Raw genomic sequence first — 24,189 nt, 5'->3', positions numbered from 1 at the left:
ATGTCCCCAGTTACATCAGGTTGGTTGCATGTCGTTTCTCATCTTTGTTTTTTCATTTCTGTAATTTCTCTACTGTTGACTACCTAATTAAGGCGTAAATAATAAAAACATGCAGCCAAAATGCAACAGAAACCATCATTTTTATCATCTAAAAATTTAATATCAACCCCCAGGACCAGTGTTCGTTGCCTCTTGGCTGCTGAGCTGTTTGTTGGGCTGGTGAGTTTGTTATTAGTGAAATTGTATTTTGTGATAGTATCTTGATACAACTCTGTTAACCCATCCTTTGTCTTTGCCGACTAGTGCCTTGAGTGCCTTGTTCCTTGCTAGTCTCTGTAACTGTAAGGAAACCTTCAGGTTCTCTGCCATTTATTTTGCTTCCCCTGTTTTTTTCTTGTTTATTTTTTGGCCTTGGAAAGTCTGACACCTTGAAAGCCTCCATTTCAGCTCTGTTAGTTGGCTTATCTCCGTGAATCATTCTTCAGTAAATAAATGTCATTCATCGTTACATTTGAAAGTGTTTTAGCAGCCTCTCGTTGTCATTTTGGGTAAACTTATTATGTTACTCCCTGCGTTCCCCTACACAAGGTCATAATATATATTCACAGCACAGATGAATCTATTTGTGCAGAGTGCTGATACACAGTCCTGTGCTTAGATCTACTGAGTACATAAAAACAATGTCTGTGTTTTGTTACATAACATCTACAGGTCACTGAAAATCTCTGGCATTAAAAATCTAAATGTGACATCCTGGGATGAATCTCTTCTAACTTTGACTTTATCTGTTTATTAAATTTGAAACATACTGCCAAACAAATACAACCAAACACATTGAATAAGCAGCTGTCTCACCTGCTCTCATCAGGTTTGGACACCTCTTCCTCCTTTGTCGTCTCTGCCTCCTTGTCCCCCACTTTCCCTGGATTTCTCCTCCTCTCTCTGCTGACCGAGCGACTCGACAAGTGGCTTCCCTTCCCAGGTGACGACCCCTGACTTCTGGAACCGCTCTGATGGTCGCAGTGATGCAGGGCCCTCCTGCCTCTGATTCCACCATGACCTCCTATCTCAGGAGTCAGTGTGTCAAGGTTATCTGGTGGTCTGAACTTCTTTACTGCCCTGTGCTGACGCTCGCCATTCAATCTGGGGCTGCGGCGCTCACTGACGGAGTTTTGACTCCGATTAATGCCCAGTTTTCCTTTTTCAGTGATGGGGTCTGACTCAGGAGGCTCTGGTATGGCCACAGATACAGCATCAGGAAGGGGCTCGTTGGTAGGATCCAATGGCTCTGGCACCAGCACTGATGGTGGTTCAGGTATGACACCACAGAGGGCGGCGTTAAGAGACATATCCATAGACATGGAAGAGCCTAAGCCCTGTTTTTTGACTGGGGAGGCTAAGGGGTCGGTCAGGTGCTTCAAACTCCCGGTATGCGTGTGCTCCATGGCCTTGCGGTGCAGTGACAGGGGACGTCCTTGGTGGGTCTGGGATGAAGCAGGGGGCCCGTCCTTCTCCTCGCTGGGGTTGCTGAACAGGATCTCTCGGCTGGACATCTGGCGGTGTCTCCGCAGCTGGCTGGTCCTCTGCTCCCATACTGACATGGTCATCCTTTTTCTTCTCTCTCTCCTGGACATGAAAGAGTTAGAGGGGTTGAGAGGTGGGGGTGGGCGGCCCTCCCTGATGCTGCCCAGGGGCTCCTCCAGGGAGCAGGAGTAGGTTGGCCGGCTGCGGTGGATGGCTCTTTTCCTGTACAGGTAGGGCCGCCTCCTCCGGCTTCCCCTGAGAAGAGAAAGAAAAGACAGAATGTCAGTATATAGAAGCAAATTTTATTATATGCAGCCCCACATTTAAAGCTCGGGAAGGCAGTTTCATATTGGCATCTTTAGGTATAAATCCCATAATAAACTTTGAGCATATTGTCACTGAAGTGGACTGAGAGAAAACTAGACTTCTGCACCTCCTCTTGACTCGGTGGCAGACTTTAGCCAACCACAGGTCATTTAAAAGAGAACGTGTTCATACTGGCTGTTCTACCAATGCAGATGCATGTGCACGTCCCTTTGGTGACAGCCTGATTCAATGGCAGAGAAATCTGCTGAGAAAGTTGCTATTCCAGCATTGGCAACCAAAAAAAGAGAGTCTAAGAGAGTTTGACAATAAATGAAACAAAGTGTGTCACTATTCGCAAAGTGTTTCAGAGATGGACAGAAAATGTTGCTAATAGTTCAGCCTTCTGCTAACCGGAGCCAAATGCTCATAGCTGCAGAATAAAGGTTACATTTATGGAGTTAATTTTAGCTAAGGCCTAGAATCACAGCGTGTCCTCTGCCTCACACCCCGCTGCTACAGACCACCTTGCTACAGGAGAGTTGGCAGCCAACTTTGAATCCAGCCAGTGCAACCCCAGCTCCGGGGGACCAGAAAGCCCCAGCTCCCTGCCGGAGCAGCTAACAGGTTAGACCCGGCGCTGCTGCTGGCCACCCAGTGCTAGGAGGGTTTTTGTTGGCCAAGTGAGAGCCACCACGGCCATCGACTGGCTGCTGCTAGATTTCCTTCCAAAAAAGTAGTCCGCAGTGGTGGGGAGCGAGGCAAAAGGACAGTGGGTTACTAATGTTAGCTTGCTAATTTTTTGTCTTATTTATGGGCTGATAAAGGAGGATCTGAGTAAATGAGCTGTGTGCAACTCTACATGGCAACAATATTAAATAAATCAATGTATGGGAAACACTGGGTTACTACTGAAGCACCTGCATCTACCTGTGTTCTTCTGGAGGAAGGGGTTTTGGACAGAGAGCAGAGAGCTACAGGAGGAGGCTATATTTTCAAATTTTGCAGTGTTTTCTTTTTTGCCTTTTCCAGATACTGCCTACCCCAGCTTTAAAGTTCAGAGGGGTTAAATGAAGGTCATTGTCTCTCACTTTAATTTTTTAATCTTGTATTGTTATTTGAAATCATTTTTCTTTTGCATGCTGAGTTTTCACCAAAATTTGAGTAGAGTGTCTGAATCTGCTTTGATGGACTTAAGATTCTTTCTAGGTTCCCTTTTTGTTTAATAAAATGTAAATTAGCAATCAAGACGTTTGAGCCAAAAAAATGAATATCACAGTACATGTACTAACAAGAGGTTTGGTCTAATGTTTGAGTCGTTTCTCAACAACAAAGAGTTATTTCATGTCAACATGTAGCATTATACTGAATCAATGAAGATGTTAGGTGATAAATTAACCAAGCCAGAGGTTGTTGTGTGACTGTAATAACAAAAAATGCAGAATGAAACCAGTGGAATAGATATAAAAAAGGTGGAGTAAAATAAGGTTGGAGAGTTTGGAGGTACAGGACAGAGCATGAGACAGAAAACCACACAGGATGAGACTGGGACATTTACCCATGTAAGAAAATCAGACAGGCGTTAGTGAGAGATTCAGAGAGCTGAACAGACAGTGTTACTTACTGGAACGTGGACTCTTGTGTGGTCCGTGTTATCAATGAGCGATTGGTTGAAAACAAGACATTAGTGCTTTTGTGAGCAGAGACAAAACAGACTAGGAGACACACAGCAAACAATCCTCAAAGACAAATGCAAAGATCAAAGTCATCAAAACAACTGTATGTAGACTTTTAAAGTCATTTACCAGCTGTTCTGAATTTGTTATTCATTGCTTAAGTGTAAAACTGGAATAGAAGACTACAGGCACAGATGAATTATTCATTGAACATTTAGTTGCTACATCGTGTATTCTGTTTGCAACAGAATATTTCCACTGCACACATCTCTTCTTTTAGATGTTTATAATGATAAAAGAAACACTTTGAGGCCAAAAACTGACTGAACCCCTGATGCTTTGCTTTGTGTCTCCACTGGAGCCAAGCGGCACATTGACAAACAAGATGGTAGCAGTATTAGAAACAATTAAACAACATTCATAAACATCAACAGTAAGCGCAACATTGATAAGAAGACATCTTAAGTAAGATTGAGATGTTAAGACAGTCTGAGCTACGATATGGGTACAGGTAGAAAACACAGAGATGGGCTCCATCAGCAAACACAGCAGAAGAGTGCATATTTAGATACCCTTTGAACAAAAACCACCACATTGGGATGCAGCTCTGAACACCACCCTCACCTCAGAGCACTCACACATTAGCATTCTTTTAGGACATGCTAGTAGAGCTGAATGAGGGAATTTATATGCGGAGCTTCAAAATAGTAGTTTGAAAAATATTCAGAATACTCAAGAGCATTTGGGGGAGGGATTAAAGACTTCACAGTGGAAGAAAAACTGTACACACACTGATAACACTATCCAAATATTCCAGTCTATGTATCACTTATTATAAACTGTATGTAAAAAGCAGAGTGTGTAATTTCTGTTTTTCTTCCTTTGATCATGCCGACCAGACGCATGCGTTCCCAAAGTGAAATCATCATCAGCTTCCAACATGCTGCATCTCTTTCTTTATAGAGCAAATGCTGTCATGCAAGTTTCTTCAAGGTCAGCGGGGGCAGGTACCACCGGGGTTTCATAGCTGACATCGGAGATGAGACCAGAGCCCCCTAAAGTTCAGAGTGTCGTCTCTGAATGCAGATGCCGGCCCAGACGACCCCGTGGTATTCCTGTCTTCTCTATGGGCTCTGACAGGAGCCTGACCCTCAGATGGCTAAACCCAAACTGATGCACATCTCTACTTTTCTTTCTGCTCTGCTTTAATTTTTATTTCCGTTGGGTAAGTTTTAGGAAAATGGCCTCCAGAAAGAAAGACAAAAAGTGGGGCTGCACAATTAATTAAAATATTATCGAAACTGCAATATGGCCTGGTGCAACATCCAAATTACAGGAACTGCAGTTTTTTGGATAAAGGTAAAATGTTTCATAACATCCATTATAAATAAAGCATTGTGGTGCTACAGAGAGGCTTCGTCCAAATCATATTCTAGATGTAAGAGGACATATTTGTTTGGTACAGATCCCAGGAAAATCTCCACTTCAATCAAGACTTGTATCGCAATTGCAATATCTGTCAAAATAATTGCAATATCTTTTTTTTTGTATATCGTGCAGCCCTGACAGAAGGCAAGAAAGAAGGAGGTACATAATTATGTTAACAAAATGTTGTCTTGTTAAATCTTCCACATGCCCATGCAACAAACTGCTTGTTTCTCAATACACAGCGTGCACACAGAGCCAGAGGTCCTCACTCTTGTGCATGCACATGCACTTCCACCACCTACAACAAGGCACTGTGCAATCAATCCCTGAGAAAAAAACACACACACAATCTATTCTGCAAGCTGGAAACCTGAGCATTGAGAAAACAAGGTCATGTTATCAAAAATGTCCACAAGTGAAATCAACAGATCAAAGTCTGCACAAACTTTATTTCACGTCCTTACACTCTTTACTAGCAACCACTTTGCTGAATCCAGGAGTCTATTACTGAAATGGACACACCATGTTAATTTGGACACTAAGTAACCCTGTCACCATGACAACATCATAAGCACCTCCCATCCTGGAGTGGAACCAGTAACCATGGAGACATGGACTTCAATTTGGAGCAAATTACAGTGCTGGGAGCAGGCAGAGGCTACATAGTAGACCTTTCAGTAAAGACCTATCAACAAGTCTGTAATGGGGCGGCATCAAATACTGATTCTCTCAACAGGCCCTGAAGTGCACGAGTTAAAGTTCTGTATTGATAACCCTATAACTGTTCTGCATGACATGTCTAGTTAGTCAAATCTACTGCACCTAATGATGAACTTGCCATTTGCTGTGGGTTACAGCAACTCGTGCTAAGTATTGGCACTTTGGGTCAGTCCTATATACACAATCCCTGGAGGAAGGAAGGAAGGAGGGAGGGAGAGGAAGAGAGAGACAGAGCGAGGAGAGGAGGAGGTCAGGCAGGGAGAGCGGCTGCATACAGCACTTACTCTGAAGACATGAAGGAGGACAACGGTCCGACCTCCTTCGCCTTCTGTAGAGCGTGCTTCTGGTTGAACGCTGCCTCTGCCTCCTCTTCATCCTGATCAAAAAAGAAGAGGAGTAAAAGGCAGCGGAACAACTATAGCATCTGTGAGTTTAAATAATTAAACAGAATCAAAGTGATGAGAGGAGATGAGAGCAGGACTGAACACGGCGGAGTGGAAAGATTATTAAGACTATTTAGCATTAAGTCACAGACTCTAACAAGAACAAGAGCAGGCTTGTTCTTTCTTTGCCACTTTTTTATTACCTTGGTGAGTTCTTGTGCGTTGGCGAGGTTATCCACGGCAATGGCCAAGAAGACATTCAGCAGGGTGTCTTGTCACAGTTGAGTTAAGGACATGGTCAAAGTGTAGCTGGGCAACCCTACCAATACTGACTGACACAACATTAACTGCTTGTTAAGAGACAGATAATAGAACCACAGATCCTCCCCTTCCTACCCAGAAACATACACGAGTCTTACCTTAAAATGACTGATAAAGCTTTAGCTGTTAAAGTTAATTGAAAAGTGAAAGTTGCACAATCTTAAGCTTTGGTCAGATCAAAGATTTGCATAAGACAAGTTGAAACTTGCAGCTACGTGCAATGCGCCAGCCTGCAACATTTTGAAACCTGCCAGTTTACACCTTTTCAACTAGACAAGATGGTGTATCGTCTATAGCTGCAATGATTAGCCAACAAATCAATTAGTTGATCGACAGAACACTAATTCAGAAACTAATTTGATCATCAGTTTATTGAAATTTTTTGTGCAATAATGGCAGAAAGTTATGTTTTCTGTGTAGTTCTGCTCTAACTTCCAGTTTTGGGTCTTTATTTGTGGCTGGATATAATTTGTAGCTTCTTAAAATATGAATGGGGATAGTAATAGTGAGACACTTGCTATAGCTGCAAGTCTAGTTAAAATGACACAGTGACAACATAAAAAAGTGGAGTAGAGAATTTGGAGCATTCCACAGGGGCTTCATTGGAATACCTAGGGGGCTTATACAAATCTATGCTGTAAACTTGAGACAGGTAATCTCCTCACTTTTGTCAGTTTCTCCCATCTATTCCCAGAGCAGTTCTTTCAGTGAGGGGAGTTGGTGTTAGCTCTCTTTCCTCTGTCCAAAACTCCATTTTTGACCAGCTTAGAGTTTGTAATTGACTTGACCAGTTGACTTTGCCACAAGCTGACTGGCTGTCGAAACAGGTGATGTGCCTTATCTTCTAAAACAAGGAACTGGTGACTTGGCAAGCTGATTTACAGGCAACGCCATCAGCTGGCTTGAGTCGAGCTGAGACAGGCCGGTATCTATTTTAGTATATTTTATTACCGATGGTAGTTAGTATAGGCTACTGACTAAAAAGAAGGCATTAAGTGCTGTGTATGGCACTTGGAAATGAAACCATTCATATTTAATTGAGGAGTGATAAAGGATACAGTTTCCAAACAGTGTGAGCACTATAAAGTAGATAGAGGACCACATGCCAGACTTCACTCCTCCTTGAGAGCGAATACCGTTGTACATCACCTCATTCCAGTCCTCTCCAGTCAGGATCTGAGAAAACACACACACAACGACACACACAAACACACAGAATATTATCTACAAAACTATCCTGAGCATCACCGTTGAGCTTAGCTATAAACTCCACACTTCCTGTATATTGTGAGTGTCTGCAGTAAATTGTGTTAGCAATAAATTGACAGGTTGATTTCCAGACCTGAAAGACGGTCATGATGGCTGCAGGAAAGGTGTCAAAGTTTGTCGGGGTGTAGTCTTCGAAGATGAACCTGTGAGAAAGAGACACACTTAAAAAAGCAGGGCTGGGTCTACTTTTCTGTTTATTTTATTTTCTCGGTCAGAGAGAAATCAATTCTCCTCCTCTCCAGCTGGCTGGCTGATGTTTTTTTTCCATGTGCTCTGTATTCTTGAGGCCAGTTCATACACAAGGCCGGCCTTTATTGAAGTGACAGCTTGTGGGAAACAGCATCGACTCGGGGGAAAACAAAGCAACAAAAGCTGTGTGTATGTGTGACAGAGAAAGTCTGAGATCTCCACCAAGCTCACACAGTCTGTTGGTATAATGAAAACAACTGTGAACAGGCCACAGGACAATCTATTCTCCTCTAAACTGAGTGTATTCAATAAAGAGGAATCTACTGAGCCATGGAGTCTACCTCAGCCTTGTTTTTAATGTTTGTAAATCTGTCTTTGCAGGAACCACAGGAAATGAGTAATGAGCTGAGTGGGAGAGAAAAACAGTCTATATTTTCTGCCAGATTAAATAGATTTGTCTTTCTGCCCAGATGGTTCCTTACTTGACTCAATTTCTTTACAGAACTACACGCACTTTATTCTGTAGGTTACTAGTTAGTGTTACCTGCCACCGAAGAGCTGCATGCCAAGGAGTGCAAAGACAACGATGAAGAGGAACAGGAGGAAGATGAGGGAGATGATGGACTTCATGGAGTTCATGAGAGAGACGACAAGGTTTCTCAGCGACGCCCAGTACCTTAAAAGTCACAAAATATCCCATTAGTGCAAGAAAAGGTTTTTAAAATGTGAATGTAATACTTAATGTTATTGTTTAAGAGGAATTAAAATGGATAGTTCAGATTTTTTGACGTGGGGTTATATGAGGTACTTACAGTATATAATCAGTATAGTCAGTGCATTACCTGCAGTAGATGGCGGTCAGCAGCAATGCAATGCAACATTTATTCAAGTACTGTACTTAAGTACGAAATTAAGGGCACCTGCATGTACTTGAGTATTTTAATCTTAAAATCTCACTTTCAACTTTTACTGCACTACATCTCACTTTAGTTACTAGTCACTTTACAAATTAAGATTGTTGCAAACAAGACATATGAAAATATACAAGTGCAGCTGAAATGATTAGTCGATTGATCAATTGACCAAAAAAATTAATTAACTGGCAACAGGCATTTTCCTGATTGCACTTACACACTTTTACTTGAGTAACATGTTCAATGCACTTGTGACGGAGTATTTTTACAGTGTGGTATCAGTACTTTTACATAAGCAAAGGATCTTAATACTTCGTCCACCACTGGCAGTCGGCACACGCCCAGTTTGAAGAGGCAGGCGGGAGAACTGCCACAGGCACTAAGCAATGTACTGCTGTGGAAGGGGCAGCAGCAACAAACATATCTAAGGCATGTAAAAAAAAACAAAAACAATATCAGTTTAAGTGTATACTATACGTAGATAGCCCTTTCCAACAGAGAACTGAAGCTGTTATATCCATCTATGGTCACTTCAAAGCCACCAGACTCCTTTGACAAAAACAATAATTTTACCTTGCAAAATACAGGAGCTGCTGGTCTCTGCTGCCTCGATCAGTTAGTTAGTTTGTGTTACTGTGTGATTGTGGTGAATCCAAACTAACCCTATGAAACACCAAAATTACACAATAATACACACTAACTAACCGATCGAGGCAGAGGTAAACCAGCAACTCCCCGAGTTCTGCAAGGTAAGAAATACATTATGGTGCTGCTCACATCCAGAGGAGTACATTGCTTAGCTTCTGTGCTGGTACGCGGTGTCTGCTTGATCAAACTGGGGTGTGCCAACTGTGGTTGTATAAAGCCTTTGGTGGCTCCAGAGGAATCTGTGTGATGTCTGATAAATTGCCCCAAGTGATGTCGCTCCTAATCTCTGCTTTAGGCTAAGTAAGCCGCTACTAGCATGACACACCCAAATTCTGAAACAAACAGTCGCAAACAGTTATTTGTTTTCATTGTGGTTGATGTAGGTGCCATGTTTTGACAAGGAGGTACGACTCATTGTATAGTAAGAGAATATCTGAGGCTCTGCTGCACCAATTTTTAATTGTTTTTTCAACTGCCCATCGAGAGATACAGATTTACAAATTTAAAGAAATGAAATAAAAAAGAATTCTCTACCCAACACAAAAAAACTGCATATTACATCAACACTACAAACTCAACATGATTGCTAGCTTTCAGTCAACAGTGAAATGCTCCATGTAAATAATATGAAACATCTCAACAGATGGCAAAGAGCGAGGAAGGCTGCAGCACTAACTTGGTGATCTTGAAGATCCTCAGCAGACGGAGAGCTCGCAGGACACTGATGCCAAAAGAAGTGCCAGGCCTGAAGAAACCCCACAGCACTTCAAAGATGCTGCCAACGATCACCTACAGACATATAAACGTACATGCATCTTCAATAAACACCGCCAGAAACAAATGAGTCTAGGCTAACAGCTAGGACAGAGCCACAGTGAGACAGGAGAGAAGATCCAACAGAGACAGGTATAGAGGAAGAGAGGGCTGGTGCTGCATAATTTAAAAACACAAGCAGCTGGATTTTGGGGAAAACAAATATGTAGAGAGGGAGACAAAGTACTGACACTGCAGTCGAAACAGTTGAAGGAAGAGTGGAAGTAGAGACGCGGTCCTAGGCTGTACATCTTCAGAAACATCTCAGTCAGAAACAGAGCAAGAAACAGGAACTCTGCATAGTCTGGAAAACAACAAAAAAGGAATTTAGATTTGGAACTTTACATGATGAAGAAGAAGAACCATTTGATTAATTCACAGCAGGTGTTTAAAACTGCCTCAAAGTGAAATGAAGTGTGACTCACAAAGGAAGTTGGAAAGCCAGAGTGGCTGGTTATGGTGAACAATGGCCACACACAGCGTGTTGAGAGCTACGAGGCCCAGCACTGTCCAGTAGAAAGTGTGTGTCTTTACCACACGGCGAATGGAGATGCGCAGGAGACGTTCCTTGCGGCGAAAATACGCTGTTGGACCTCGTTTGGCACTCCTGATACTTGCTCTAGCCATGGGGATGCCTTGAGGGATAAGCAGGAGACAGAGAGGGAAAGGTAGAGAGATACTGTTTTCTAACTAGCAGTGCTTGTACAACATGTTCCTGTTCTGAATTTTTAACTATGTCCCCAATTCTGTTTACAACCAGACTGCAGCAGAGCTCAGTGTGCCCTACTGAAGTATGCCTTACAGACTCCCACTCACCCACAGAGGAGATGTCACCATATTGTTCCTCCCCTGGTTGTCCTCGATGCACCGCATCCATCCCTCTCCTCTTGATGGTGGTGGCTCTCTTCAACACTGCGGACAGAGCAGGTTGAGCATGAAAAGTCCCAGAACAAGATGGAACGAAAAGATGAAATTAGAGGGGACATACTGTGTGCATAATAATAAGAAGCTTCATTTAAATAGCTCTTCTCCTAACAAAGTAATAAAGAGCTTTTCAGAAAAAAACACAGACAAAAAAAAAAATAGAATAACATACAAACAAATACCAAAAATATAAAATATAATATTATATTTCAGGATGGTGACACAAAGCAGACTTTAGGGCAACATGACCACAAAATACTGTTTACTTTTTGCTGTTTGTTTTATTTAAACCCCCAAATTCAGTTTATCACTCCACCCTAAGATTTATATTTGATAACCATCACTCTACTTATCAATGCATCTTGTATGAAAACATTGGGTGACCATCTCTAACAGTTAGATGTGATAGGCACTGGTTTCTAGTTATTTATAAAGCCTTAAATGGCAACATGGCTTCATATGTCATTTCTTTATTATTTTTTTTTTTAAAATTGTGAACAATACAGTGTAACCATTGCAACATATCATTGTGCATGTTTGGTTTTACTGTCCTGTCACTTTGTCTCCATCCGTCTGTTCTCCTGTGCCCTCAAGAAGGTGTAGTGCTTCTGTGTTTTAATTTGCTTTAATTTTACTCTTGACATCATTGCCTCAATGATTCCTCAAGATTTAAATAAAAGTTGGATGAATAAATGAATAAATGTTTTGATCACATCGGGCTGAATCATAGATTTTTGAAGTGTTGCTGGTTCCATGTTTACGTGGCCCAAAAAACAGCCTTGTGTGACCACCTTTACATCTTAAAACACCAATAGGCAGACTCAGGCAGTATGTAACTGTGGAAAATTATATAATGATGAAGCAAATGACAAAGGAAATCACAACGAGGATCATCTGCACGACAAGCTAATGTCTGTGAAATTTCAGCTGAGAGGGAAAGTTGAGCTCATTAACGTTGCAGCTGAATGAGATAAAAATGATCATTTAATGTACAATGTGTAATGATCCAAACAAACTGAGTGCAAACCTTCTGCTGCTGTAATATGATCTCCGTCATAGCAAACCATGCTCCGAGGCGACTTGACGGTCCATGCATTTCTCTTATTTGAGCTGCGGCCATACAGTATCGGTGACACGCCGTGCAGTACACACATGCTGGAGTGAGTGTGATGAGTATGTTTTGGCCTTTTCACTGACTGCTCATGATTACCTTTCAGCCTATCCTTCCCTCGCTCACACACACGTCTCCCTGCTACCTTGTGATTTCTGAATCTACTTGCAGTCAATATTTGCTTGGGGACTTTATTTAATAAGCTGTTGATCAAACACACACAGAAACACACAGATACACAAAAAGATTGCTGCCATTTCACTCACTCACTCACTCACACACACACACACACACACACACACACACACACACACACACACACACACACGCACAGAGGAGTGTTTGCTAAAGGCATGGACACTGAGCCCTGTCAACAAACACATGGACACACACACACACCCAAGCACATGCATGCTGCTGCCTTTTCAGACCAATGGTTGCTATGGCAACCGTACTGTGCCGCCTTTCTTTTTAATCAAAGCTATCCCAGCTTCCGCATTTATTTCCATCCCAACAGCTGGAGCCACTATCTGCTTCTACTACAGATTTGTACCATCCAATTTATTTCTACCTTGTCAGAGTGGCTTTGTTCTTCAAGTGACAGAAACATACTAAACAAGAAACACACTTGAATCAAGGATTTGCTCTCCTTTTTCTATGTGAAAGTGTTTGTATGTTTGTATTTGACCAACAGTGCGTGCGCATGTGTGTGTGTGTGTGTGTGTGCGTGCGTGTGTGTGGCAAATGAGGTGGAGAAGTTGGTGAGGGCGAGAGCAGAACAGAGAACGGTTCTCACCATAGGCACCACCTGTACTCCACTCTGGGAGGCTCCTGAGAGCTGCCAATCAATCAACATTTAATAAAAGCCGTGCTGGTTTAGCGAGGAGGAAAGGTCAAAGTAGAGTTGAGAGGGTCAGAGTAGGCACTTACAGTAACTGTCTGTAGGGCACCGTGTCTAGTGTCACTACCAGCGCTAATTGTCTCTATGTGACATTGAGAGTTGTAGAGAGCAATGTAATGGTGTATAATCTGTGCAAGTGCACCACACTCAATACAACATGTCCTGAATTTACGTAATATACTGTATATATTTATGTATTTATTTTCTGCAGTTGGGGTCAATTTTGAATCTTTTTCAAGTTTTCCAGCTCAGCAGTGAAATATCAACAAGGCTAAAAGACTATAGCCATGCTAGCAGCTCTGTGAGGCTGTAGGTACAGCAATGATTTGTGCTAGTGAGCATGTTCACAGTGACAATGCTAAGATTTATGACAGCAATGCCTGATACCAACTGTGGGGCATAAAGATTGGTTACAACATTATTTGACATTGGTACTGGGCTGCTCACCCAACTTATGCTGATGTTAAAGTAAGACAAGGGTAGTTTTGCAGGGGTGATGAATCAGAGTACTGGAAAAATTCAAATTCTGACCTCGTGATGTCACTAGATAAAAGCTAGAGGATCACCTAAAGCCGGGCTGAGACTACAGGAATTTTAAAATCCTACCTGATTTTAAATTTGGGTCGCATCACACACATAAGTGGAAATGTTCTGCTCTCTGATTTCAAACATGCGCACACTACAAGATTTGAAAATAATGGTGCATCACAGACCACAGGATATCATTAACATTAATGTGCTAGAGGAGCATGAATGCACCACCTCACGTGATCTCATGGGGAAGCAGATGTAAGCAAAATGGAGATTGACGAGGTGCGACACTTTGCTGTAATGTTGACGATGCTTTGCTTTGAAAACAAAAGCAGAAGGCTAAACGAGAAAATGATTGGGGAGACGCAGTCAACACGAGATGTTTATTTTATAGTGGGAGCTGGAGGTGAGATTTAATAGTCAGTTTTAATCTCAACAGCAGTATCCTAACTAACACTAGCCTCAAGGGCTAGAATGTTTAGCATTGCTTGGCAACACCGTCAGCTGCTCTATTCTGATGTAATCATAACCGTAATCATCCAGATTTTAAATTCTAAATGTGAAACATGTTTGAAACGATCAGGGCAGCCCTGATGAGTATGTGAGCAGTTCATGAGGTTTAAAACAGGGTCTGTAAACTTCTCAAATAGATATAAAATGGAACTAAAGAACTAAATAATCTGGGCTGAGTACTGGTTCCGACCAAGGTCCCAGACTGGATTTCTCCTGATAGTCAGGAGGGGTGAAGTGGGGATAACTCAGCCCAAAAGGTCTCTAGTCTGAGCCCAGCTTACGTCTGTAGGATTCATCCTCCAGGAGTGTTTGAACAAAAATCCATGGCAATCCAGTTTTGAGATATTTCAGTCTGGACCAAAGTGGTGGACCTATAACTAACTGACACTGACACTGCTTGCTGCTAGTATGGCTAAAAATGATGAACTAGCTTGAAATGTAATTTAATTTCACTGGAAAGAGCTTTTATAACTCCAATATGTATACCTTTAAAAATAGTGTGTCAAGCTAAAATCACAGACAAATACATAATACAGACTCTAATAGCATTTGCTTGAGTAGCCTTTACAAAGCACAGTTAGTGCATTTAGTGTGCATGCCAGCATTAAACTGATTCAGTCGAAGATAGACAGAACGTAAAGCAATGTGAGGATAGCAGAAAGACAATGTGCACAATGAAACCAGGAAAAATAATGATCTGCTTACTTACCGTCGAGGGCAGAAGGTCCTGAATTCTTATTCTCCTCAGCGAGCATCACTTCCTCTAGAAAGCAAAAAGTCAAGCCACAATCAGAAATGAGCAGCAGATGATGGCTCAGATGGAGAAAGAGATATACTGGCATCTTTTGTGACTATATCTAAATCTCAATTACGGTGGAGAAAGCAGCTGACAGAAAGCAGGTCGCATCAGATAGTCCTACGTTCCACTATTGAAAGGATTAGTCTTAAAGCTTAAAGTGAAATATCGATTTTGCTTTTCTCATCAAGAGTCTTGGTCTCCCTGCGCTGTGACTGGGACTAAAGCTACCTGCTCTGTCGATCCAGGCCCGATAGCCGTTGAGCTCTCTCTCAATCTGCTGTTGGCGTCTCAGTTTCATGAAGGCCCTGCGGTTTTCCACCCTCTCCCTCTCCTTGGCAAATTCCCTGCAGAACAGAATCAAACCACAGAATCATTTATTTACTCTCTGAGGGTACGGGGATTTACTGTCACATGGATAAATAATTCCTCTTGGAGACAATCACCCAGGAAGAGCTATTGTTGTCTTGAACTAAGCTCCTCTCATTGTTCATTCAAACACAAGAGGAGAGGAGAGCAAGGCAAAGGAGGTCTCTTCTCTCGCTCAGTGGAGATAATGATAATGTGGATCCCCCATTAACCTTTCTGTAGTACTAATTAACTTGTATAGACTTTAACACCATGTACTCAAACAGCACAGTTTGGCTTGACAGTAGCTTGTTTACCAGCCACCTCACTAGTCAGTAAAAAAACAACTTACAGTGTGTCGTCTGGTTTTCAGACTGCCAGGTCCTAAATCAGCAGCAACAACAACACCAGCTGACTGTGTGGCTGTAGCCCATTTCAGGGGGTGTCTGCTTTGACGGATGTGGTGTAGACTTGAAAGGGCCTGAAAACTAGTAGGCAGAACCTGTACCCACTCCACAAAAGATTCAATCTATCCTGACAAAGACCAAACTAATGGTGTGTTTGAGTGGCCCTTACTCAGCGAAGGTAATGCCTTTGTCCCTTGTGGCACATGGCACCACAATGCGCCAAAGCCCCACACCCAAACCCCCTTACTTGGCGTGTCGGTATGCTGTTTTGTAAGGCCCCTCACCTAAGACGAATTTGGCATGGGAGCTAAAAATCAAGTCATAAAGTGAAACATTTCACCTGCATCACCAATGAGTTAAAAAGGACCACCTAAAGGCCCCATTGGGCAGCTGTAGCATGGGAGGTAGAGCAGCTGTCTACAAATCAGAAGGTCAGTAAGTCAATGCCTGGTCCCTGCAGGCTAGAAAAGCACCACCTTGGTTCAGATTTTTAGGTGTAAAGATGCGCTTAGACACAAATACGATCAAGAGAAAGTTGTATTATTTCATATTTGGTTGATAAAGGCCAATGTAGTCATGGCAAGCATAATAAAAAGCTGGTAAAATTATGTATTTACGAGCTATACGCTAGAAAAGCCCCATAAATCTCCCTCACAAAAGGCAGAAACCTTAATGAGTTTAAAATGAACCTGGATTGAACTTCCTGGTAACTGTTTGTAAACATACTCGGCAGCGAAAATGAAAGTCAAACCCAGATTCATTCTCGTTTGGCATTTCACCTCGCCATATGTGCTTTTCTTTGGCGCTGGGTCTCTTGGATGCCTGCTGCACGCCCATAAATAGCCCGAACACAGAAAATAAGAGGAAAATATAAAAACACAGGCAGACAGCAGAGTCTCTGCAGGAAACAAAACTCAACACACTTCTAGTGGGTCATAACTCATGTTTGAGAGGGATTACTTCTGTATGAGTCCGTGCTTTGTTTTTAGGAAAACCCTGCATAGTGTATCTTTAAACATGAACCTACCCAGAGAGGACTCCCAGCACCAGGTTCAGGACAAAGAAAGAGCCGATGATGATGAGAGGGATGAAATAGAGCCAGTTCCAGTTGGGGCCCAAGGCATCGTCGGTCTGAAACATCAAAATAAATTCTAAATTCAGTAAAATCACGTCACGGCTGGAGCAGACTCATGCTGCCACTGGGATACAAGACAGAAATACACAGGTGTAGGTGTTTGGGTGGCTGCTGAAAGTCGGAGGGTAGGCAGGGCATCGAACAGAGACATCATGTGTATTGATCTACTCTGGCCTCACAGGAAGAGTGTGGAGGAGAGTGGAGAAGTTACTGTATGAAGCCAATATAGAAACGGAGTATTACATCTTTACTTTAGTCAGTAAGTCTGTATGGTCAGCAGTTCTTTTTCAGCTGCACAGTAGCAGTGCGTCGTCCCCCTCTTTCCTTCCTCCTTTACTGTTCATCTGCAAAGCTCATTCAGCATCACTTTAGACAACATAATACAATCACTCTGGAAAATCATCTGCCTTCATCCATCTCAATAAAAACTGAAAGAGCCGGCAGCTGACCGCAAATTACACCGTGGGACAGCAGTTTGTGTGTGTGAGTGTGTGCTTATGGTTGTTGCTTTACCAAGATAATCTAAGGTAGACGAAGAAACAACAAAAATGACAAAGAAATTAATACTCATCAGTGTTCTGTTTCTCCCACAGGATGAGTAAGGCTCAAACTTTTACTTCTGCAATTGTCTTTTGGTTTCCACATATTTATCAACTGACAATAGTGATTTTTGGCCACAATAAGTACATATATAATTTTTTTTAGAAATAGTATATACAAGACACATAAAATAATGACCTACAGCCCATACTTGTCTATTCTTCTTTGTTTTATCCTGATTAAAACTGGCTCATTAATGGAAATCTTTAGACTATAGCTAAAGTCCACCACTCTGACTTCTTAAATACTTATTATTATCTGTTATCAAATCTAACGCTTAAGAGATTTGGATAAATTCAGTGTTTTTTTGGCCTTGGGGGAGTGTCGCAACTATTATTTTTTATCTTAAATCTTCAACTGATTAAATGTCAACAAAACTTCTGTAAGCAGTTTGGAACTTGATGAGTGTGTTTCTTTATTGGTTTGAAAATTGATTAAAAACTGGGCCTGAAACACTCAAAAATGTTTGACTGGAAAAGCTTTGGAACAATAATTTTTCATAATTCTCTTCTATTGCCAAAAGTAAATGAAAGTGAAATGCACAAACTTTTTCAGAATGATCCAGTCTGATCTTAAATAATAAAGCAATTTAAACTGAGAGAGCTGTTGTTCTGATGGCAGCACTGAGCCAGGCATCTGAATGTTGAAATTAAATATTTTATCCATCTATGTAGTGACTTTGCAAATGCCAAAGTGTCCAGGCCTTCGTGAGCACAATGATATATATATTTTTTGCAGTCGCTACTCCCATGTGTTTTAACATGGGCAGTGTTTTGTAGAGTGTTCCTATCTGAGGATTGGATCTTGTAATTCAGCTGCAGCCAGAGGTGGACATGATTGGACTTGATTTGTTGGATGGTCATGCAGGCAACAGATATATCAAATTAGCAAATGGTGCCGCTGCTTGCTTTTCTGTTTACATACCGTGTGTGTGTGTGTGTGTGTGTGTGTCTGCGGTCCAGCTCCTCTCACTCTGACATAGATGGCCAAGAAGCGCACTGCAGCACCTCATCCATGTTTTACAATTATGCTACAGCACAAAAAGGCATTGTTTCTGGCTTCAACACTCACTAAGAACATGATAGAGTATTTTCCTTTTTTCTTTTACATAACTGCAGGGGAATTCAAAACACATTCTCTAGCTTTTGCAATTGGACTAAGAGTCCTTGAGCATTAAAAACATTCAGTTCACTTGACTACCTGTCAATCCTACAGAGCAACAATATTTCCGACTCAGTCTGCTCTTATTCGAAATCACTTTTGAACAATTGACTGCTCCAGGATGTGGACCAGGAGGACTTGAAGATATCAGTCAAGCAGGATGACAAAACTACATGCCAATACATGCCAATGAGTCAATATATCACATGAACATGAGAGAATAAAAATACTTTAAGACGCATGGTTCTGCTAAACCTGCCTTGAGAATCATGGTAAAATAAATAATACACATTAGTTCCTTGTAATGAAATATGGGTAAACAGAAAAGACTATTTTTAATCTACTCGTTGTCATATTCACACAGAACATAGCAGAGGTGTATACAGTCATTAATCCTAGATTACATTTCTAAGAGATTCTGAAGCGTGCCATATTTCATAACTAGTAGGTGGGCAGTCTAATCTCTATTCAGCTGTTGCAGCATGTTGCAGCAGGTTGTACATGTCTCAGGATAGATGGAACAAAAATGGCAAGCTGAGAGCAAAACAGGAATCAACAGAGCACTCTGCAGTTTCAACAGAAAAATCACAAGCCAGTAACCCCCTGTCCCCATGTTCTCCATCCACAGGCAAACCGCCTGGCAGAGGAGGATGCAGGGGTTACAGACCTCCACTCAGCTGGTATCAGAGTGCTGGAGCCAAAGCCGCTTCTCTTCTTTAGCATTAATGGAGTCTAAATTGTGACAAAACGCTGCTGCACCTCAATAATTTGCAGCAATTCTGGGAAATATTATGAGTGGCACATATATCTGTTTGTGTGTGTGTGTGTGTGTGTGTGTGTGTGTGTGTGTGTGTGTGTGTGTGTGTGTGTGTGAGCAGTCTCACATTGTAGAGTACAGTGGTCCATCCCTCCATGGTGATGCACTGGAAGACAGTGAGAACAGCAAACAGGATGTTGTCAAACTGAGTGATGCCGTCATTAGGGCCAATCCAGGTATCGGAGCAGGTGTATTTGGCCGGACACTGACGCACGCCACACGGGACCTCGTACTCAGAGGAGTCCACTGTCTCATTTTCTGAACAGAATGGTGCATAGAGAGATAGAGAGAGAAAAAAGGAAGAAAAATGTTATGTGTCTTACATGAGTCCATAGTTCCCAACATCAGACAACAGACCTTACCTTGTTCAATGAATGAATTTGAAAACTATTCAACACTTTTCACACAGAATCTGAGAGTATGAATCTTTTGTTTTTACGCCTACTGGTTTTTATGCTTCACCACATGAAGTTTAATCCTGCTAGATGATCTAGGCCAATCCATAAGTACCCATCATATCATGCTAGCTTGTTGGGAGGGGGCTAAATAACAAAATTTAGCTACATTCTGGTGAGGGAAAAAACCGGCATGGCCATTTTCACAGGGGTCATTTGACCTCTAACCTCAAGGTATCTGACCGAAAGTGGGCTCTATGGGTACCCAAAAGTCTCCCCTTTACAAGCATGCCCATTTTATGCTAGTCCCATGCAGTTTAGGGCGATGTAGCTTTTTACATACAGTAAATGGTTGCCTACTGTATTTGAATATTTCTGCATAATGGGGTCCCTTAGAAGTCTTGAAACTGCACCTGCTGGGTATGACTGAGACGCTGAGACTGTTGTGGGTTCATTGGGCCCAGGTTTATTCATGCGTAATGAAGCTAGTCCCCATTGAACCCAAGGACCTATTTGAATAAAGTGACCTATCATGGCCTTTAGGATTATCACAGCCTCATGAAACTTGAAAACTACAAACCAGAGACCCTGGGCCTTCAGAGGATGAATGGCTTTTATAGGTAAGTTGAAAATATTTCTTTTCTTTCAGTACAGAAGTGTTTGCCATCCAATCTCTGAAAACTGCAATTCTTACAGAAATCTTTAAATGTCAAAGTTTTTGATACCAAATAATAGCTAAGATTTTTCTGTGGTGTTCCTCAAGGACTTGGTGTCTTAGTGTGGGGTTATGGAGGGGTTTTTGACCATTTAAACAATTCCAATTCTAAAAAATTCTTTAATTTAGCACCAAATCTGTCTAACACATGGTATAAACCCAAAAATGCTGCGATGACAACGTTTATTACATTTTTATGACTAGAAAAACTTGACACACAGCACTGGGCTACATCTCAAATTAATATTCAGGTTCATATACTACTGACCTGCTATATCCCCTTAAACATTACCTTGTACACAACTCATCATTTAAGCTAAATTTGAAAAAATTCCCTGATGCGTTCTTGAGATATCACATTCATGAGAATGAGATGGACACAACGTTACAGTGACCTTTTATCACCAAAATGTAATCAATTAATCCTTAAGTCCAAGTGGACATCTGTTAGCCTGTTGAGACCATCCTGTTAACATGAGCTAATCATTCTCTTTTCGTCTCGAAACATGGCACCACATCGGTAAGGTAAGACAACACGTTTACATGTCGTTTTCTATATGTTCTCTGACATTTATCCTAACGATATGAGGCGGTCTTTGTGGAGAAAAAGCTTGTTTAGTGGACTAACTTTGCACTTGAAGGGATGCCCGTTCACTTACGTTTTAACAGGTCTGACGCTACAGCTGTATCTAGGCTAACGGCTAACATGCTAACTATTATTTCTATGTCACTAGTGACTTGAAACAAATTTAGGACGATAGGAGACGGGTTGAAATAAACCGAAATTTCCCTTTCTCTATTTCTGCAACTTCACTTATAGCTGTGTTTACAAATGTTAAATTAGTGCTGCATCTCTGTAATCTCTGCATATGAGGCGGGGCGGCACTGAGTCCAGACTGATAGTGAGAGCAAAACAGAATGTTTGAGCTTGTATCATCAGGATGGTCTTACCAGGCCAAATGTGATGAAATTCCCACAGTGTGTTCTTGAAATATCACATTCACGAGAGTGAGATGGATGGACAGAAGGACAGACAGACAGACAGACAGACAGATAAACGGACAGACAGACAGACAGACAGACAACATGAAAACCTGATGGCACCGGCCTACGTCCATAATGCCCCCGGCCTCCTTATGCCTCTGTCCCAGCTGAGACATAAAATCCCTCTGTATTAAACAGTGGAGCAGCTTGTCTGAACTGTAACGTGACCATTCAGTGACAGAAAATACTCACTTCAGTCTGTCTGTGTTATCTAACTGTCCATTCAGCTTCAGTGTGATGGGAGCAGCTCGAAGGTTAATGACAGCTGTGAATGTACAATGAGCCATTGTGGCACACTGCATTGTTGGTTTTAATTATACAGGACAACACTGCCAGTTTGGTTTGATCAAGCCTGCAGGTGCAGCCTGGCGTGCCATTGTGCGTACGTGTGTATGCATTTGTGATTACGACAATGGAGCTACTACCTAAGGAGCTACGTACACGTCATGCAGCAGCCACACACATACAGAAGATCCACAAAAACAGCAGCAACAGAATGAGCTCAGTCCCGACTCTTTGCTTTTATCTTCTGTGTTGCAGTTTGCTGTCAAAATAGTTCTAATATTAGTCTTTTATCTGTTTACATTTATGAATTATTCACAGCCATTTCAGGCCCTTTCTGCAAATTGCTCTCTTTTGTTTGATTCATGCCATCAGTTCATGGCAGAGGTGTTGAGACAATTCTCTGTTTTGCAGTAGAGTTCAAATTAGAGCTTGGCTGAAGATGAATAAAATATCTGAACAACAGTAATCACAAGATGTCACTATTGGCTACCAACACAAATGGAGCACTATGAATCATTGCACGTGTGTGTATCTAAACTGGAAGACTGAATTAGTACAAATAACAGACTCACCAGTTATGTGGAATAAAGTCCTAACACACAGTGATTTAGCCAAATTTAAGACAGATCTTTGGACAAATCATCTTTTTCTTACTCAAGCATTGCAGGTAAGTAAAAGGGTAAGTAGTATATACTTGGTTCTATGCAAAGACAGTGGGAATATTGTTATTAGAGCGAGTTAGATAAATTTACATTTTGCCGACAGGTAAGTAAAGGTGTAAAAAAAAAAGACAGTATTAGGCTGAGTGAAGGTTTGTTACATCTAAAGTGGGGCCTTTCTTGTAGACTTGAGTCATTTTGATCAACAAATTAAAATATGGCTAAATAACATTAGATAAAAGGTTTGTGGCAAAGACTTCAGACTACAAATTCAAATGTAAGACATAATAATTTCAGACTCTTTAAGACATTTTAAGGGCCTGCAGACCTCCTGATAATACGCAGCATAGACCTGTGTGCGATAGAGACATTATACACTGAGTGAATCTCTACCCAGTATTCCAGGCTGTGGCGTGCAGGTGTAGTGCAGTTTGCCGCTGTAAAACTCCAGGCCGATGATGGCGAACATGAGGATTGCAAAAAAGAGCAGCAGGCCGATCTGCAGCAGAGGAACCATGGCCTTCATTATGGACTTTAGGACTATCTGCAGACCTGGAGGAAGAGCACACAGTGAGCTGAAGTGAAAACGCACTTAGAACAGTACAAATATGTAAAACATGCACATCATAAAACATAATATTTGAATGTCACTTCACAATGATTGAAAAAATTCAATTTTTGAGGGGTGCTCAAGCGATTGGTTAATTTAACAATTGGCTGATCATCGGAAATTGTCAGTTATTCTGTTAATAAATCGTTTAAGTAATTTAAGCAAAAACATCAAGGATACACTCGTCCCAATTTCTCAATGTGAATATTTGCTTGTTGTCTGAGTGTTTTATGATTGTTATCTTACTTCTTTGAAATTTTTAATGTTGGTCAGACAGGCTCTAAGAAATTGTTATAATTTTCTGCTTTTTTCCTGACATTGTACAAACCACATTAATCAAAAGATTAATTACAAAAATAATCTGCAGATTAATCAATATTGAAAATATTCATTAGTTGCAGCACTTAGCCTTGGGTTATTGCTTTTCCTTATTTTCTGTTATATATATATATATATATATATATATATATATATATATATAATCCTACAATGTCCATATGTTAATGTTAAATGTGGACAAAGTTTTAAATAATAGGATAAATATAAAAGTAATCCCTGTGAGCAAAAAAGACTCAGGCTTCAGACTGTACTGAATACTCTCTTCTCAAGGTTTTTTTTAATTATTTTTTTTTTAAATTTTGGCTACAAGCTGCAACATCAGCTCCTGAAGGATATATATATCATATAGTCATCTACTTCAGGCACGCTACTCCAAGTGTTTACATAACATAGCCTACACTGCAATATGTAGCTACACCCTGATGCCAGGGAAACATGCAATCTTTGTCGCTAATGTTTCTCCCTGATTTCGGATCATATTACTGCTGGAACATTTCCTGTTCTGTTAATAAACGTTCACTGGTTATTCTTCACATTAAAAAGTTCTGCCATTCTGTTACAGTTATTTCTCCCGGCTGCAATATACTGCTAACCTACTTGTAGCTATAAGCTAATGACAATGAAACATGCCAACTTTGTTGCCAATGTTGCAAATTTCTCCCTGAATTTCAGATCATATTCCTGCTGGAACATATTCAGTTGTGTTAAGA

General features: G+C 41.3%; 1 protein-coding gene across 6 annotated transcripts in view; it reads right to left on the bottom strand.

Moving 5' to 3' along the window:
* The window catches only part of LOC125895649 (voltage-dependent R-type calcium channel subunit alpha-1E), a 149,228-nt gene that overhangs the window by 33,169 nt on the left and 91,870 nt on the right, over positions 1-24,189 (bottom strand). For 3 of the 6 annotated variants that reach the window (XM_049587667.1, XM_049587666.1, XM_049587668.1), the window contains exons 7-22: positions 22,924-23,082; positions 19,500-19,690; positions 16,747-16,850; positions 15,196-15,311; positions 14,878-14,931; positions 13,020-13,061; positions 11,005-11,100; positions 10,614-10,823; positions 10,380-10,492; positions 10,052-10,164; positions 8,358-8,489; positions 7,698-7,767; positions 7,414-7,531; positions 6,238-6,305; positions 5,936-6,027; positions 856-1,779 (exon numbers count right to left, since the gene is read on the bottom strand). In XM_049587667.1, coding sequence (XP_049443624.1) covers positions 856-1,779; positions 5,936-6,027; positions 6,238-6,305; positions 7,414-7,531; positions 7,698-7,767; positions 8,358-8,489; positions 10,052-10,164; positions 10,380-10,492; positions 10,614-10,823; positions 11,005-11,100; positions 13,020-13,061; positions 14,878-14,931; positions 15,196-15,311; positions 16,747-16,850; positions 19,500-19,690; positions 22,924-23,082 — 2,602 coding nt within the window. The remainder of the gene's footprint in view (positions 1-855; positions 1,780-5,935; positions 6,028-6,237; positions 6,306-7,413; positions 7,532-7,697; positions 7,768-8,357; positions 8,490-10,051; positions 10,165-10,379; positions 10,493-10,613; positions 10,824-11,004; positions 11,101-13,019; positions 13,062-14,877; positions 14,932-15,195; positions 15,312-16,746; positions 16,851-19,499; positions 19,691-22,923; positions 23,083-24,189) is intronic. The other 3 variants (XM_049587672.1, XM_049587669.1, XM_049587670.1) reach the window with 2 other exon arrangements.

Source organism: Epinephelus fuscoguttatus, linkage group LG10 (assembly GCF_011397635.1).
Source record: "Epinephelus fuscoguttatus linkage group LG10, E.fuscoguttatus.final_Chr_v1".
NCBI classification, from domain to species: domain Eukaryota; kingdom Metazoa; phylum Chordata; class Actinopteri; order Perciformes; family Serranidae; genus Epinephelus; species Epinephelus fuscoguttatus.
Note: the sequence above shows the minus strand (reverse complement) of the source record. Positions and strands in the feature narration are given on the sequence as shown.